Consider the following 14,630-nt stretch of genomic DNA (forward strand, 5'->3'; position numbering starts at 1 on the left):
TTCGGATTCTGTGTCTCGCTCGCTCTCTGTCCCTCCCCCGCTCGCATTCTGTCTCTCTCAAAAATAAATAAGCATTAAAAAAAAATAAAAAAAAAATAAAGATTAGGTACTGCTCATTTGGGAAACACTGGCTCGCTAAATTATGGGGATCTTCCAAATGTTGGCACATTTCGTCATCCAAGATCAGAAAATTGTATTCTCTTATTAACATCTCTTCTGTCATCAAAAGTCTTTAAGTGTCCAGCAGCTGTGAAGCTCATGGGGCAGATAGATACACATTTACCCAAATTCTAGTTTCCAGTCAGAAGCTAGAATTTTAACATTGGCAACACATACTGTTGGTTTTTCTTTGAGGTCGTGGGCTCACTGTGTTTATTTTGAGAACATGTTTGGCCTGCATCCACACGTGCGTAGCCACGGATCTTGCCAGTTCTTCCAAATGCAGACACCCAGTGAGTGACACTCAGCCCAGCGCCCGCCCCGGGCCTCTCCTGAGCGGCCGGCAGACTGGATTGCTGCTTGCTTACCTCTTGTCTGCTGCCTTCACGAGAAGGCCCGTGGGGAGACCGCTCATCGCACCGCCTCAACAAGGGCGTGCTCAGGTGAGGTTGGCTTTTCCGCCCTGAGTGCATAGCGTTGAAGAACTCAGTCACTTAGGAGTTAATTTGGTCAGAAAAAGACAGATATTATATGTGTTCACTCGTATGTGGAATTTGAGAAACTTAACAGAAGACTGTAGGGGAAGGGAAGGAAAAATAAGTTACAAACAGAGGGAGGCAAACCATAGGAGACTCTTAAATACAGAAAACAAACTCAGGGGTGATGAGGGTGGGGCAGGGAAAATGGAAGACGGGCATTAAAGGGGGCACTTGTTTGGATGAGCACCGTGTGTTGTATGTGAGGGATGAACCACGGGAATCTACTCCTGAAGCCAAGAGTACACTGTATACACTGTATGTTAGCTAACTTGACAATAAATTGTTAATAAATCAATCAATAAATAAAAATTAAAAAAATAAAAAGTTTAATTTGGTGCTGCCATTTTGGCTCCTAAGGTACCCAAGTAAGCACAGTGAAACAGGCAGGTAGGCTCCTAGTATTACAATGAAGCTAGCTAGCTTTGACCTCTTGGACCCCTGGAAGGGTCTTGGGACCCCAGAGAACTTCTATTTGAGAGTGGGTTGTGGGGATAGGCTAGAGGTGGGTGGTTGGGATGTAGCTGTGATGGGCTGGGAGTGGGGGCAAGGCCTGAGCATCTGGGTCTGACCCTGGATGGGCTGTAGGAGGTCAGGGGGCTGGGATTAGATGGGGTTAGGTGGCCCCCTGCCTACTTTCTGAGATGCCTGGCCAAGACCTGACCCTGGGAGGGACATCAGGTGCTGCTGGTAAGCTTAGAGGGGGGCAGGAGAGGGTTTTCCTGGGTCCACATACAGAGGTCAAGGGCTCTGTTAGGGAGTCCAGGAGCCCTTCCTTGGGCTCTGCCCGGGCTTCTTATTTCCCCAGACTCTCTAAACCCAGATTCTTTGTAAACTCTCCTACTTTTTTTTTTTTTTTTTTTTTTGAGAGAGATTGAGAGAGAAAGACAGCTCGAGAGTGGGGGAGGGACCGAGGGAGAGAGAGTGGATCTCAAGCAGGCTCCACACCCAGTGCACAACCCAACTTGGAGCTCGATCCCGCAACCATGAGATCATGACCTGAGCTGAAATCAAGAGTCGGACGCTCAACCGACTGAGCCACCCAGGCACCTCACACTCTCCTACTTTTAAATGTTGATAGTTGATTAAAGATGGAGACATGTGCCAGTCAGCCCTGTGAAGCTGTCTCACTGGTGGCTCCTCGGTGATGTCAGGTCTGTGTCCGCCCAGCAACCGGGGTGTGTTGTGCCAGCCCCAGTGTAGCCACAAAAGACTTAGCCCACAGAGAGACTTCTACTCAGCTGGTAGGAAATCTCGGGGCCAGAGATATGAGGGTGGACAACGGTGTGATGCGGCACCTCATGCTCTAGGAGTCTGAGAGTCTGGAACTTTCCTTGCCCTCACCTGGAATTGGTTCTCTCTCTTCCAGGAGCCTCAGTCCTCTCGGTGGGAAGTGGTAGAGAGGAACCAAGATTCTGTGCATGGTGTGCTTGTTGCTGCCGAGGTGTCCTTGCTTCGGGGCCGTGCAGTGCAGTGTCCAGAGCGTCAGCTGTGCGTGCAACTGTCAGCTGCTTTCCTCCCTGCTGCCCCGCACTCTAGAGCCAGCATCCTTATCCTCTTCCTGTGAGACTCCGGCCGTTCTCACAGCCGCAGGCAGGCTTGAAGTTCTGTTTGGTTCTGCTGTTGCCAGTACAGGAGTTTGTCACTGGTTTGGGCTCTGTGTTCCGTCCTCACCCCTCTCCTGGTTTGGTGTTGATTTTGTGGATGGCTGGCTCTTGTGAGGAGGTGATGACAGCCATGTTCCCTCTTGTTAGCATACAGAGGGCATCTGAATTTGGGAGATTTTTGTTCTTCCTGCTTCAGTTGTGGGCTGAGCTCATCATCGGGCTCAGTCCCTGGGCTTTTGGACTTTCAGACGTTCACACTGGCCGTGCCCTGCTCTGCCCTCACCCGTCACGGGTTAGAGTGGCTACCACTCAGCCTCCTTTATTCATGCGGCAGACGCTGGCTGTGGGTCTCTAGGCTGTTCCAGAGAATCTACACAGGTGTAAAGCTGTGTGGAAAGCCCAGCGGCCTTTCTTACTCAGTCCTCTTAGAAAGGCCCCAGTAGTTCTGTGGCCACATGCTCATTGGCTCCTTCTGCACGCCGGGCATTGCCGACACTTCGGGGATATGTCAGAGAACAGGACAGGCCCCTCCTGTGGAGCCAGAGTTTGCATGCTGGTGGGGCGGACAGGCTGGATGGTATATTTGATGGTGGTGAGTGCCAGGGGGCCGGCGAGGCAGGGTCCAGGAGAGGCCTTCTGATAAGGGGGAGATTGGCCTATTGAGAGGCTGCAGGGTCCGGGGACAGGAAGCTGGGGTCAGAGTGTGGAAGGAGGATCAGAGGCTGGGCCCTGAGACTTTGCTGCCCATGATGAACACCTGGGAAGACCCTGGGCTTTGAGGAGGGACACATCCAGCTTTGATCCCTCCCTGCAAGGACATATTCCCCACCTTCTGGGAGAAAGTCTCTGAGTTCCTGGATTTTAACTTGGTGCCTGGCACCGAATTCTGGCTTCCTGTGGCAGGAGTGTTTAAGAGGGATTACAGAAGGGGGTCCACTACTTAGACTCTGAAAACCACCAGTGGGGCCACGTGTGGTGCTCCAGGGGAAGGTGGGAGGGCAGTAGGGGGAGCTGAGCCATGCTCACGCCCCCTCTCATCCTGTCCACCTGGGGAGATGAAATCAGCTCTGTTTAGGAACTGCTGGGGGGAACATTCTGGAAACACTGAAGAAGAAGGGACGTCACAGGGCGGGAGGCTACTGTGCACACTTGAGGTGGGTTGGTGGTCCAGGGCGACAGGGTGGGGCGCTGCCACTGCTCTTCGGAGCCATGCTTGGCATTCAGGGAAATCAGGGACCTCAAGGTTCTGTAGGAATGTTCTGAGAATGTTTTGTGGTGTCTTTTGGAGAATGTGTTACGGAAGTTAGACACGTGTTTTGGGGGTTTTGCCCTTAGCTTCTGAAAGTTGTAAGTAGGGGGCCTGGAGGGGGCCTGCGTCTGCCCCTTCTGCTTCTCCATGGACTCGTGGCGGCAGCGGCTGCTGCACCTGCAGGGACCCCATCAGGAGTGTTTTGTGTGTGCTTCTCCAGCCAGACTCTAACCCTCCCTAAGGCAAGAATTTTTAAAAAACAATTCCAAGAGACGTTGTGTAATTCGTGCCTCCGCATAGTAGAGCAAATATTTAATGATTGACGTTTTTATTGAATTTTCTTGATTTATCCATTTCTGTAGCTTTTTGTAGGTTTTCATTTGAAATACTTAGTTGAATTGTTATCAGCAGCAGAATGCACTTTGATACAATTTATAGCATTCCAGTAACAGTCAAAACCTTTGAGATTTCTAATTATGTAAGTGATGCGTGAACACATTCTTACTATTAAGAAACTGTCTCCTAAAATGCAGATAAAGTAGAAGTTTCCTTGGGCTGCTTTCGGAGTGTCATTCTCCCTCCTGGAGGTGACTGGTATCTGCTGGTTTGAATATGTCCTAACTGTGCAGTCACCTGACAGTGAGTTTCTGTCAGGATCCAGATACCACGTCCATCTAGAGAAGTCGTGTTGGCGAATTGCTTAGTCTGCCTGTGGGTGAATCCGGGCTGATGGCTGTTTCTTCTTTAGCAGGCAGTTCCGGCGAAGGGGGAGACGAAGCAGGATTGCTGCATGAAAACAGAGCTGCTGAGGGAAGGTAAGGGTGCAGTTTGCTGCTTCGGGAGAAGTGGCCAGAAGACCCATCACTCTGGTGTCTCCTCACCTGTCCCCGGCTCCCAACTTCTTTGCTTTTACCTGGGTTACTGCGTGGCTTCCCATGTCCCATCCCCAGGTGGACACAAATGCACACACCTAGATCTGCTAGAGAAGGGAGCCTTTACCCAAGAGTGAAAAGCAAACACCTGGTAGATGCTTATCTTCAAGTGCACCCAGGAAGTCGAAAGTGAGAAGGCTCGTGGTGAGGTTTATGGCAGCTTCATTTCTAGCGCTCAAAGCGGAAGTGCCCAGGTGCGCATCACCTGGTCATGGCCTGTGGCGTGCACACGGCGGGCGGTGCTCAGCACCTCAGAAGAAGGGGCAGCTTTGTTCTTACGGCAGTACAGACGATACTCAGTGTGTTTTGCTAAGTGAAGGAAGCCGAACCCACAGGCCATGTACTCTGTGACTCCATTTGTGTGACATTCCGGACAAGGTCAAACTAGAGGCTTGGAACACAGCAGAGTTGCCAGGAGGTGCAGGGAGGCTGAAGAAGGGGCGTTTGCAGAGCAGAAGCCCTGTGAGGAGCCATGGTGGGAGGCACTCTGCTCTGTTGGTTAGGGCTATGGAATGGACTCTGACAAGTGAGTCCTGCTGTGTCACACATGAGCCACGTGAGGGCTGCTGAGAAGTTCACTTTGGAGAGCCGCGTCCTGGCTGGACACTTATGAGGCTGATGGCTCGGGAGCGATGCAGACACGGGATTTCGTTTGGCTGTCTGTCAGGGGAGATGGGCGAGCCGCCCTGGACTGCCTGCCACACGGGCACTGGGGCCGAGCAACGTGTCACGGCATCATTCCAGCAGCCTCGGAAGGTTAGCGCAGGAGGAACCTGCCCACGATCGTCACTGTCCCTCCTCACTGAAGCTGGTGGCTGCCGTGAGCGCTCCTGGTGTTCTGGCCGCATGCCAGCCGGTGCTGTGTGGTTCTGTCTCTCCTCTGAGGAGGGGGAGCTGAGGCGGGGCGCACTGCTGGGCCAAAGTCACCCAGGCCGCCAGACTGGCAGCTTATCCCCTCCCCCGAGAACGTAGAGACGATGGTGTGCGGAGGCGCTGGCGGTGGCTGGTGAGACTGCTGTCGTGTGCACGGCAGGAGAGATGAGTGGAGAGCAGGGGCCCGTCTTACCGGGCCCCGCAGGTTGGCCCGCAGCGGCCCATCACTGACCTGCGTGTCTCGGTGGGTGTGCCTCTGAGTGCCCCCGACGCAGCCTTGCAGGCCATCCCGGTGGTGGTGGGATGGCCTGCCGAGTACCACCTTGCCGCCGACGCTGGTGGCTGCCCTTCCGTGCCCTTCCTGAGCTGCAGCGTGGCCACCCAGCATGCATTGCTGCAGCCCCTGTCTGCTTCTCAGGCAGTCCAGGAGCTGCTGTGACACCTTTTCACATCCACATAGTCGCCTCACGTGAGCAAGGGCCACCGTGGGTGAGCGTGGAATGCGGGTGCTCCGGCGGCCAGGCCACAGGGCAGGCTGTCTTTCTCTGCATGACGTGCTGCACTGACACACCTTTGTAACAGAGCTGCTTCCGATTCCAGTAGAGTTCTAGGGGCTCCTGGGAGCAAGGTGGGTTGGGAAGCTGAGCAGTGTCTGCTTTGCTTCCTCTGACCATTTCCAAGCCTCACTTCCTCCCCAGTGGGAACCCTGCTCTCTGGGGGGCCCCCAGTTCAGATCTGACCCAGTCAGGCACCTGCGTGGTTGAGTGAGGGTTGTGGTCCTGCCCTGCATCCTGCCCTCACTTTGGGCCTTGGGGGACCTCATCCAGGTGGGATCTCTTAAGACCTGCCTGAGGGTTTCTTCATGGTACTGTGCTCCCCTCCACTCCTTGAAGTGTCCTCTTTCATGGGCACCCACGGTCTCCAACTCTTCTTTTTTCCTCCCCGGCTCCCCTCCTGGGACCTTTTCTGATAGAAGTTGTGGATAAATAATGCTAGGTGCCATTTTCCTCTCTCACACACTGTCCCTGCCTGAGCCAAGGTCTTGACTTCCTTTTGAGGAATTGTTAGACTGATTTCCACAGCAGGGATACATTTTACACTCACACCAGCAGTGTGGGAGGGGTCCAGTTCCTCTACTTCCTGTCAGCTCTTGTTACTGGCTGTGATTTTGATTATAGCCATCTGAGTGGGCGGGTACAAACTGGTGTCTGATTGTGGTTTTGATATGTATTTTCCAGATGATTAGTGATGCTGAGCATGTTTTCATGTGCTTATTTGCCCTTTGTATGTTTTCAGAGGAGTATCAATTTAGATCCTTTGCCCGCTTTTTAAATTTTTTTTTTTTTCAACGTTTATTTATTTTTGGGACAGAGAGAGACAGAGCATGAACGGGGGAGGGGCAGAGAGAGAGGGAGACACAGAATCAGAAACAGGCTCCAGGCTCTGAGCCATCAGCCCAGAGCCCGACGCGGGGCTCGAACTCACGGACCGCGAGATCGTGACCTGGCTGAAGTCGGACGCTTAACCGACTGCGCCACCCAGGCGCCCCCTTTGCCCGCTTTTTAAATTGGTTATTGATTTTTATTGTTGAATTGTCAGAGTTCCTTATATATCATAGATACTAGTTTCTTAGCAGATATAGTTTGCAAATATTTTCTCCCATTCTGTGGCTTGTCTTTTCAGTTTTTTGATGGTGTCTCTTTGAAGCACAGAAGTTTTTCATTTTGATGAAATCCAGTTTATCTGTTTTTTCTTGGGCTCCTTTTGCATTTGGTGTAACATTTAAGAAACCATTGCTTGATAGAAGGTCACAAAGATTTATGCCTGTGTTTTCTTCTTAGAGCTTTATAATTTTATCTCTTATAGCTAGGTCTTTGATCCATTTTGAGTTAATTTTTGTACATGGAGTGACATAGGGGTGCGGCTTCATTCCTTTGTGAATGGATACCCACTTGTCCCAGTACCATCTGTTGAAAGGACTGTTCTTTCCCTGTTGAATTGTCCTTGCACTCTTGTTGAAAATCAGTTGTCCGTGTGGACGGATGGCTGTGGTGCTGGTGCCTCTTACTGTCCTTAAATGCTGTTCAGTGCTGGAATAGCTGTTGGAATGCCTGTACCGTCTGCTTCCACCATTGCTGTCATGTCTGGGTGTTTGTGGTTTTGGTTTTAAAGATTTTATTTTTAAGTAATCTCTACACCCAATGTGGGGCTTAAACCCACAAGTCCAAGGGTCCAGAGTCACAGACTCCACTGACTGAGGCAGCCAGGCGCCGCTGTCTGGGTGTTTCATTGCCTGACTTTTCTCTCCATTGTGGATTCTCTTTTTCTTCACAGGTCTTGTGATTTTGATTAGATGTTTTGAATAATATTGTTGTGGCTTGAACACGATGTTATGTTTGGTTGTCTCCCCTACCTCCCTGTTCCCTAATAGATTGTTGGGCTTTTCCAGGGCACTTGATTGATTAATTCACAGACAAATTTGGCCTCTTACTGGTTTGTTTGTAAGCATTTTTAGCACTGAAATAGAGTAACCTTCAGTTAATAGTTGGTTTGTTGCTGTTGTGTGAGAAACGTTTCTCAGGTAGCAGGTGTAGCTCAGTCTTACTAGTAAGGTGTTAGCTGTTCGGGATCTCTGCTGAATGCCCATCACTGAGAATTCTTTTCTTCACTGGGTCAGAGCTCGGCTCCTTGACTCACATGTAAGACTCGATATTGAGTCTTCTGTTTCATGGACAAGCCGTTTTATATCTCCATTTATTTTACTTTTCTTAAAATTTTCTTAGCCACACGTTACTGTTTTTGGTGTACAGATGTTGCCATGATTCTTCTGTATTTGCTTATGCTGTTGTAAATGGTGTGTCTAAAATTTTACTTTCCGGTTTTCCATTGCACTTTATCTTTTTGTGACTGAACTTTGAGGTAATTGAGGTCCACATGCATTTATAAGAACTAATACAGAGAGAGCCCATGTATCCTTTTCCCAGTTTCCCCCAGTAGTGACATCTTGCATAACTGTAATGACAGCACAACCAGGATATTGACGTCGATAAAATCTGCGTATTGGGTTCCTCGGGTTCCCTGGCTTTACTCGCATACGTGTGCATTTATCCCTGGTCCGTCATCACAGTGTAGGTTTGTGTGCCCTCCCACTGCCAGATGCAGAGCACTTCATGGTGCAGGGGCTCCTCCCCCATGGCCCCCTGCATTTACGCCCTGGCTGCGAGTCTGGGCCCTAGTGCCATGGTTTTGTCCTTTCACAAGTGTTCTGTCGATGGGGTTGTACTGAGTGCTGCCTTCTGGCATTGACTTTTTTCGCTCAGCATCATTTCCTGGGGGATTTGTCCAGGTTACTTCACATGTCAGCAGTTTGTTCCTTTCTTTTCTGAAGTAGGAGTCTGTGGTGTGGATGCACTACATCTGTCTAACCTTTCACTCTCTGAAGGACATCTGGGCTGTTTCCAGTTCTCATCGGCTTCAGTAAAGCCACTGTGAACATGTGTGTTCATCTTGGTTTGGGCGCAGCTTTCCATTTTTCTGGGGTAAATGCCCATGACCACATTTGCTGTCACGTGCTAAGTGCGTGTTTAGTTCTGGAAGAAGCTGCCAAAACTTTCCAGAACCACTGCAGCAATAGTGCGGTGCACGGTGGTGATGTCCTGTCCTTGTCTGTGTTGGTAATTATTCCCATCCGTGGCTGTCAAGCGCCGTCTCCTTGTTGTTTGGAGTTGCTGCTGTTTAGTTTTGAGAAATTTTACTCTTGATGAAGTCTAGTTTATTGCTTTTCCTTTTAGGGATTGTGCTTTGGTGTCAAGGGTAAGATGTCTTGCCTACCCCTAGATCCTGAAGATTTTTTCAGTTTTTTTTTTTCTTAAAAGTTTCATAGTTTTACACTTACATTTCTTTTCCATTTTGAATTAATTTTTATATAAGGTATACCGTTTAGATTAGGTTTCATTTCTATAATCAGTCTCTCTAAACTCTGCCTTGGTTCTGGCAGCTTACTTGTTGGTTACTTTGGATTTTCTACATGGGATCATGTCAGTTAGGAATGAATGTTGCTGCTCCTTTCTGACCCCAACACCCTTTGTTACTTTTTCTTGCTTGGTGGCTCTGGCCAGAACCTTTAGAAAGATGGATACTGGTAGCAATGGCAGATAGCTACCGTTCCGACCTCTGAGAGGAACACTGCCCTTCCCTTCTTTACCGGACTCTCAAGACAAGCCAACACCATGCCTGTGGGCTTTCCCACACCAGGCAGGTCTCCAGCTCTCTGTGACACCAGCTGGGTGTCCCATAAGCAACTCAGTTCCAATACTGTCTCCCTGGACTCAGGGCTGATCCCACAGGTCAGGGGCTCGGTCCCACAAAGCTGCCCCCGCTTCAGATGCCAGTCCTAAGCAGAGGGTGCCCAGGGCACACACAACTTTGACTGATGGGCTGTGAATTGGAGATTCCCACGACGCTCTCCTCGAGTTTGGTAATTTGCTGGAACACTTACAGAACTCAGGAACAGCCCAGTGGGAGTGATGCATAGGAGAGGGTACTGGGGAAGGGCTGCAGAGCTTCGGTACCCTCTCTGGGTGTACCGTCCTCCCCATGTGGGTGTGTTCACCCACCTGGAAGCTCTCTGAACCCCGTGGTTCAGGGATTTCTGTGGCAGTGTCATCATGTAAGCATGATGCATTATTAACTCCGTCTGCAGCCCCTCTCCCCTCTCTGGAGGATGGAGTCCAAGCTTCTTACTGTGACTTTGTGTTTCTGGTGACCAGCCCCATCCAAGAGCGCATCCAGAGTGCCTTCCTGAGCTGTGTCAGGAGCCAGGGGCAGAGACCAGATACCTATATCTTGTTACATCATTCTGTGTAATCACATTTATCTTTTCTTGTTACTGTTACAACTTATGCTTTTGATGAATAACAAAGCTTTTCCCTGTTTCTAGGTCACAGATCTGTTCTCTACGTTTTCCCTTGTCAGCTTTGAGGTTTTCGGACCTCCTAGGACAAGTGTTTCTCAAACTCAGATTTGTGGATGAGCCACTGGAGGTCTCGGTGAGGCCCAGATGTGTGGAGCCCACCTTCAGAAATTCAGAACCAGCAGGTCTAAGCTGTGACCTGGGAAATCTACCTTCTCTCCAGCTCGCCCCCTTGGGCTGCTCTCCACGACCCTGCTGTGACCAGCAGGCACCCCAGCTCTTCTTGTGGTGGGGTAGTGGAGAGGCCTGTGGTACCCTTCTCCAGGGGAGGGAACCTGTCTCCCTGTGCCTTTGCTGTTCTTTTTCATAATTTACTTTGGTGTTGGGGAAAATTGTTCTTTCCTCTATATTGTAGAATAAGGTGGTGGAGAGGCACCTGGGCGGCTCAGTCAGTTGAGTGTCCGACTCTTGATCTCACAGTTTGTGGGTGTGAGCCCCACGCCCGGCTGCATGCTGTCAGCACGGTGCCTGGTTGGGATTCTCTCTCTCCCTATCTCTCTCAGAAATAAGGAAATAAACTTTAAATGAAAACCCTTAATTTATAGTTGTGTAATCATTTAGGAAGTATTTACCGTGCTCATACTGTGTCCCAGGCCCTGTTTCTGTCTCCAGGCATGTCGTGGATAGACAGACAGAACTCTCCTCGCAGACCTGACACTCTAGGGCAGAGGGACAGACAGTATCATAATGATGGGGTCTCCCGTGAGAGTTATTGGAGTAAAGGGACTGGGATGGGTAGAGTCTTGAACTTGACCGAAGCTCTTTCTGCATCCATGGTGTAGTCATGGGCTTTCTGCTTTGGTCTGCCATGAGGTTACATATCTTTGTAGATCTTCTGATATTAAAGGGCATTTATATATAACTGGTCCCAGACAAGGTCTGTCAGAACTGTCCTGGGAGACCGAGCTCTTATAGAGAATAGGCTTGTAGTCCAGAGGTTTGTAATGGGCTTTCTGACTGATATACTGAAAATAGGGCCCTTTTTCTGGTTTATTACCCACTTTCTTTAAGTTTGTTCTTGTGAAGCTACTTCTGAAACCTTTCTATCTTTAAACAGTTTTATTTTACAGTGGTGTGTTTGTTCCTGGTGGATATGCAAATCCGTGTAATATTTTGGAATCTTGAGGAGTGTTTATCTTGTGCTTCTGGTTTTACACTGTGTCCCCCAAGGCAGGACTGCAGGCCCTTAGGGTACCTCCCACACAGGATGGACAGATAGCCAGCATGCCTGAGCTCAGGGCAGGTTCTCCTGTTCAGGGTTTGGCCTTCTCTGGACTTTAACCAACTAACTTCCAAAATTAATGTCTAAGACATTTTATTTTATTTTCTTAGATTTAAAAGATTTTTTAATTTTTATTTTTAAATTAATTTTTTAAAGTATTTATTTTTGAGAGAGAGAGAGAGAGAGAGAATGTGCGCATGAGCTGGGGAGGGGCAAAGAGAGAGGGAGACATAGAATCTGAAGCAGGCTCCAGGCTCCAAACTGTCCGTGCAGAGCCTGTTGCAGGGCTCAAACTCAGGAGCCGTGAGATCATGGCCTGAGCCGAAGTTGGATGCTTAAGTGACTGAGGCACCCAGGCACCCCTTTTTAAATTTATTGTTAAGTAATCTCTTTAACCCAACATGGAGCTTAACTCACAACCCTGAGATCAAGAGTAGCTTGCTCTTCTGACTAAGCCAGCCAGGCGCCCCTAACACATCATTTTACATTTACTCTGACCTTAAATCTTTGTGTACATGACATGAAATGATTTTCCCTTGGATAGCTTTATGTAGACTACCCAGAGAAATGGTAACTGTTGTGTGGGTCGTGTCATGGCAGGGCAGGTCCACAACCTCTGACACCGTCTCCTCTGTTCACAGAGATATCTATGGCAGCCGATGGAGGCTCATCGGAGAAGCAGGGAGGAGAGGGCCCCCTGGCCTCAGACGGCGAAGCTAATGGGTCCTGTGGAAAGAGCGAGGCTAGCAGCCACGTGACTGCAGCCCAGCACACTCAGGAGAACACAGCGGTCAGCCCACAGGACGGTACCAACAAACTAGCTCGAATAGCTGAAAATGGGGTTTCAGACAGAGACAGTGAAACGGGGAAGCAAAACCACGTCAACACAGATGACTTCACACAGACTTCTGTCATCGGGAGCAATGGGTACTTCTTGAATAAACCACCCCTGCAGGAACAGCCCATGCGGATTACCAGCACTTTGGCTTCCTCGCTTCCTGGTCATGCTGCAAAAACCCTTCCCGGAGGTTCCGGCAAAGGGAGGACTCCTAGTGCTTTTTCTCAGACGCCAGCCACAGCACCGGCCAAGCTTGCGGAAGCGAGTAAAGACATGGAGGACAAGAAGCCCTCGGGCCCTGGTGCCGACGTCAAGGTTCACAGGGCACGGAAGACCATGCCAAAATCCATCCTGGGCCTGGTAATGCGATCCTCGTCGGGACGGGGCTGTTCTCGTGTCTGTTGTGCTGTTTCCTTCCTGTTTGTATTCGCTTTTGTCACGGTGACGGCAGACGGACTCTGTTCGTGAAGGAGAAAGGCCAGTAAATGGCAGTGGTTGCCCCGCAGGTGGTTGTCTGTGGGCCTGGGAAGATGAGGAAAGGCTGCTGACAGTTCAGGTGTGAACCACCGGCAGATGACCCCTCCCAGCCTGCCTTCGGGGCTTTGTGCTGCTTTTGGGTGTCTGTTGCCCGCTAAGACCAGATGCATCAGATGCTTGTGTGGAGACCTCCTCCTCTGCTTTGGGCCTGGGGCTTGCATTCCAGCACAGGAAGGCTGAGCACTGACTCTGGAGAGAAGTAGTCAGGAACTTGGTTAGCTTCTTGGTGTGACAGAGGGTAGGGATGAGGGACATCCTGATGACACGCCCTGTTTTCATGGTAGGCCCCTGGGAGCAGGGAACAAGCAGCGAGATCCCAGTGTCATGCTGGGTGAGGTGGCTTTTGCCACCAGTGAGTATTCGGTGCCCGTGCCTGCTGCGTTTTCTCAGAATGTCCATACTCATGTTTTGCCTTCCCAGTTCTGTGTTGATCTGGCTGGGGATGAGCTCTAGGTCTAGTTCCCTTGGGATTTCTTGCACCTGGCGTTGCTGGTGAGTCTGACTGTTTGTCATTAGTGGGTCATGTGTGATTTCCTCTCTGTAACCTTCCGGAGTTGCATGAGTAGGCCTGTCCCCTTGGGCCTTGTTGGTGTGAGATGTGTGTCTTTCCTCAGTTCTAGAAAAATGCTTTGCACAGCTTTTCTTTCTGTGGAGCTCTTGACATGGACATGGGGTCTTCTGTCTCCTCAGATGGCTCCTTCTGTGTTTTCCAGCTTTGATTTCTTCTTTAGCACTTTACTTTCTTGCTGTTCATTCTATATCATGATGATTTTACTTTTGACAGTTTTTTGCATACCTAATATCTCCAGTTAGTTTATTTAGTTGTATTTTGTCTTATCCTTCAAAGGCCATTAGATTCTTTTATAGTCTGTTGTTTTAAAAAATTTTTTTAATGTTTATTTTATTTTTGAGTGAGAGAGAGAGAGAGACAGAACGCAAGCAGGGGAGGGGCAGAGAGAGGGGGAGACACAGAATCCGAATCAGGCTCCAGGCTCTGAGTGGTCAGCACAGAGCCTGATGTGGGTCTCGGACCCACGAACTGTGAGATCATGACCTGAGCTGAAGTTGGACGCTTAACCGACTGAGCCACCCAGGCGCCCCTTCTAATCTGTTGTAAGACCTATTTCCTCAAGTGGGAGTCCTGTTTGGGCTCAGTGCCTCCTGTTTGTGTTGATTTTTCTCCCCAGGTGTGTGCTCATCTCTATTTCCATGGTTTTATGTTGCCTGACTGTGAGCTTTGTTGCATTTCCTGTAGCCTGCCTGCAGTGATTGTCGGGAGCCATGGGCACTCCGTGGGGCTGGACTGCTGACTGCCCCATGCTGCTGGGCCTCCATAGCTGCCGCATGATTCCTGCTCTAGGATTGCCAGGGCTGGGCATCCCCTGACTCCTGTGTCTCAGAGTGTGGGCCTCACCCCTCCCAGACTTGCTGGCCCTGACTTGATTTCCATGTTTTGCAATATTCTTGTATATGTCCCAAAACTTAAAAAAAAAAAACAACTTTTTTTTAATAATTAGGAATTCACAGGAAGCTGCAAAAGTAGTACAGAGAGACCCCCATATATCCTTCACCCGGTCTCTCCGGCTGCATTTTATGCAGCTAGAGCACAATGTCGATTTCTGTGAACACCCAGCACCAAACAGCTCCCCAGGGTCCCCCTTTATCCCTAACCACCCTGTCCCCAGCCCCTGTTCTCTGTCTCCAC

The 14,630-nt window shown here is 49.9% G+C and overlaps 1 protein-coding gene across 9 annotated transcripts in view; it reads left to right on the plus strand.

Moving 5' to 3' along the window:
• The window catches only part of EHMT1 (euchromatic histone lysine methyltransferase 1), a 152,433-nt gene that overhangs the window by 63,548 nt on the left and 74,255 nt on the right, over positions 1 to 14,630 (plus strand). For 7 of the 9 annotated variants that reach the window (XM_047831537.1, XM_047831539.1, XM_047831540.1 and 4 more), the window contains 2 exons: positions 4,300 to 4,366; positions 12,192 to 12,748. In XM_047831537.1, the coding sequence (XP_047687493.1) occupies positions 4,300 to 4,366; positions 12,192 to 12,748 (624 nt within the window). Of the gene's footprint in view, positions 1 to 4,299; positions 4,367 to 10,385; positions 10,405 to 12,191; positions 12,749 to 14,630 lie in introns of those variants that run through there. The other 2 variants (XM_047831538.1, XM_047831542.1) reach the window with 2 other exon arrangements.

The sequence above is a fragment of the Prionailurus viverrinus genome, chromosome D4, assembly GCF_022837055.1.
Source record: "Prionailurus viverrinus isolate Anna chromosome D4, UM_Priviv_1.0, whole genome shotgun sequence".
Lineage (NCBI taxonomy): Eukaryota > Metazoa > Chordata > Mammalia > Carnivora > Felidae > Prionailurus > Prionailurus viverrinus.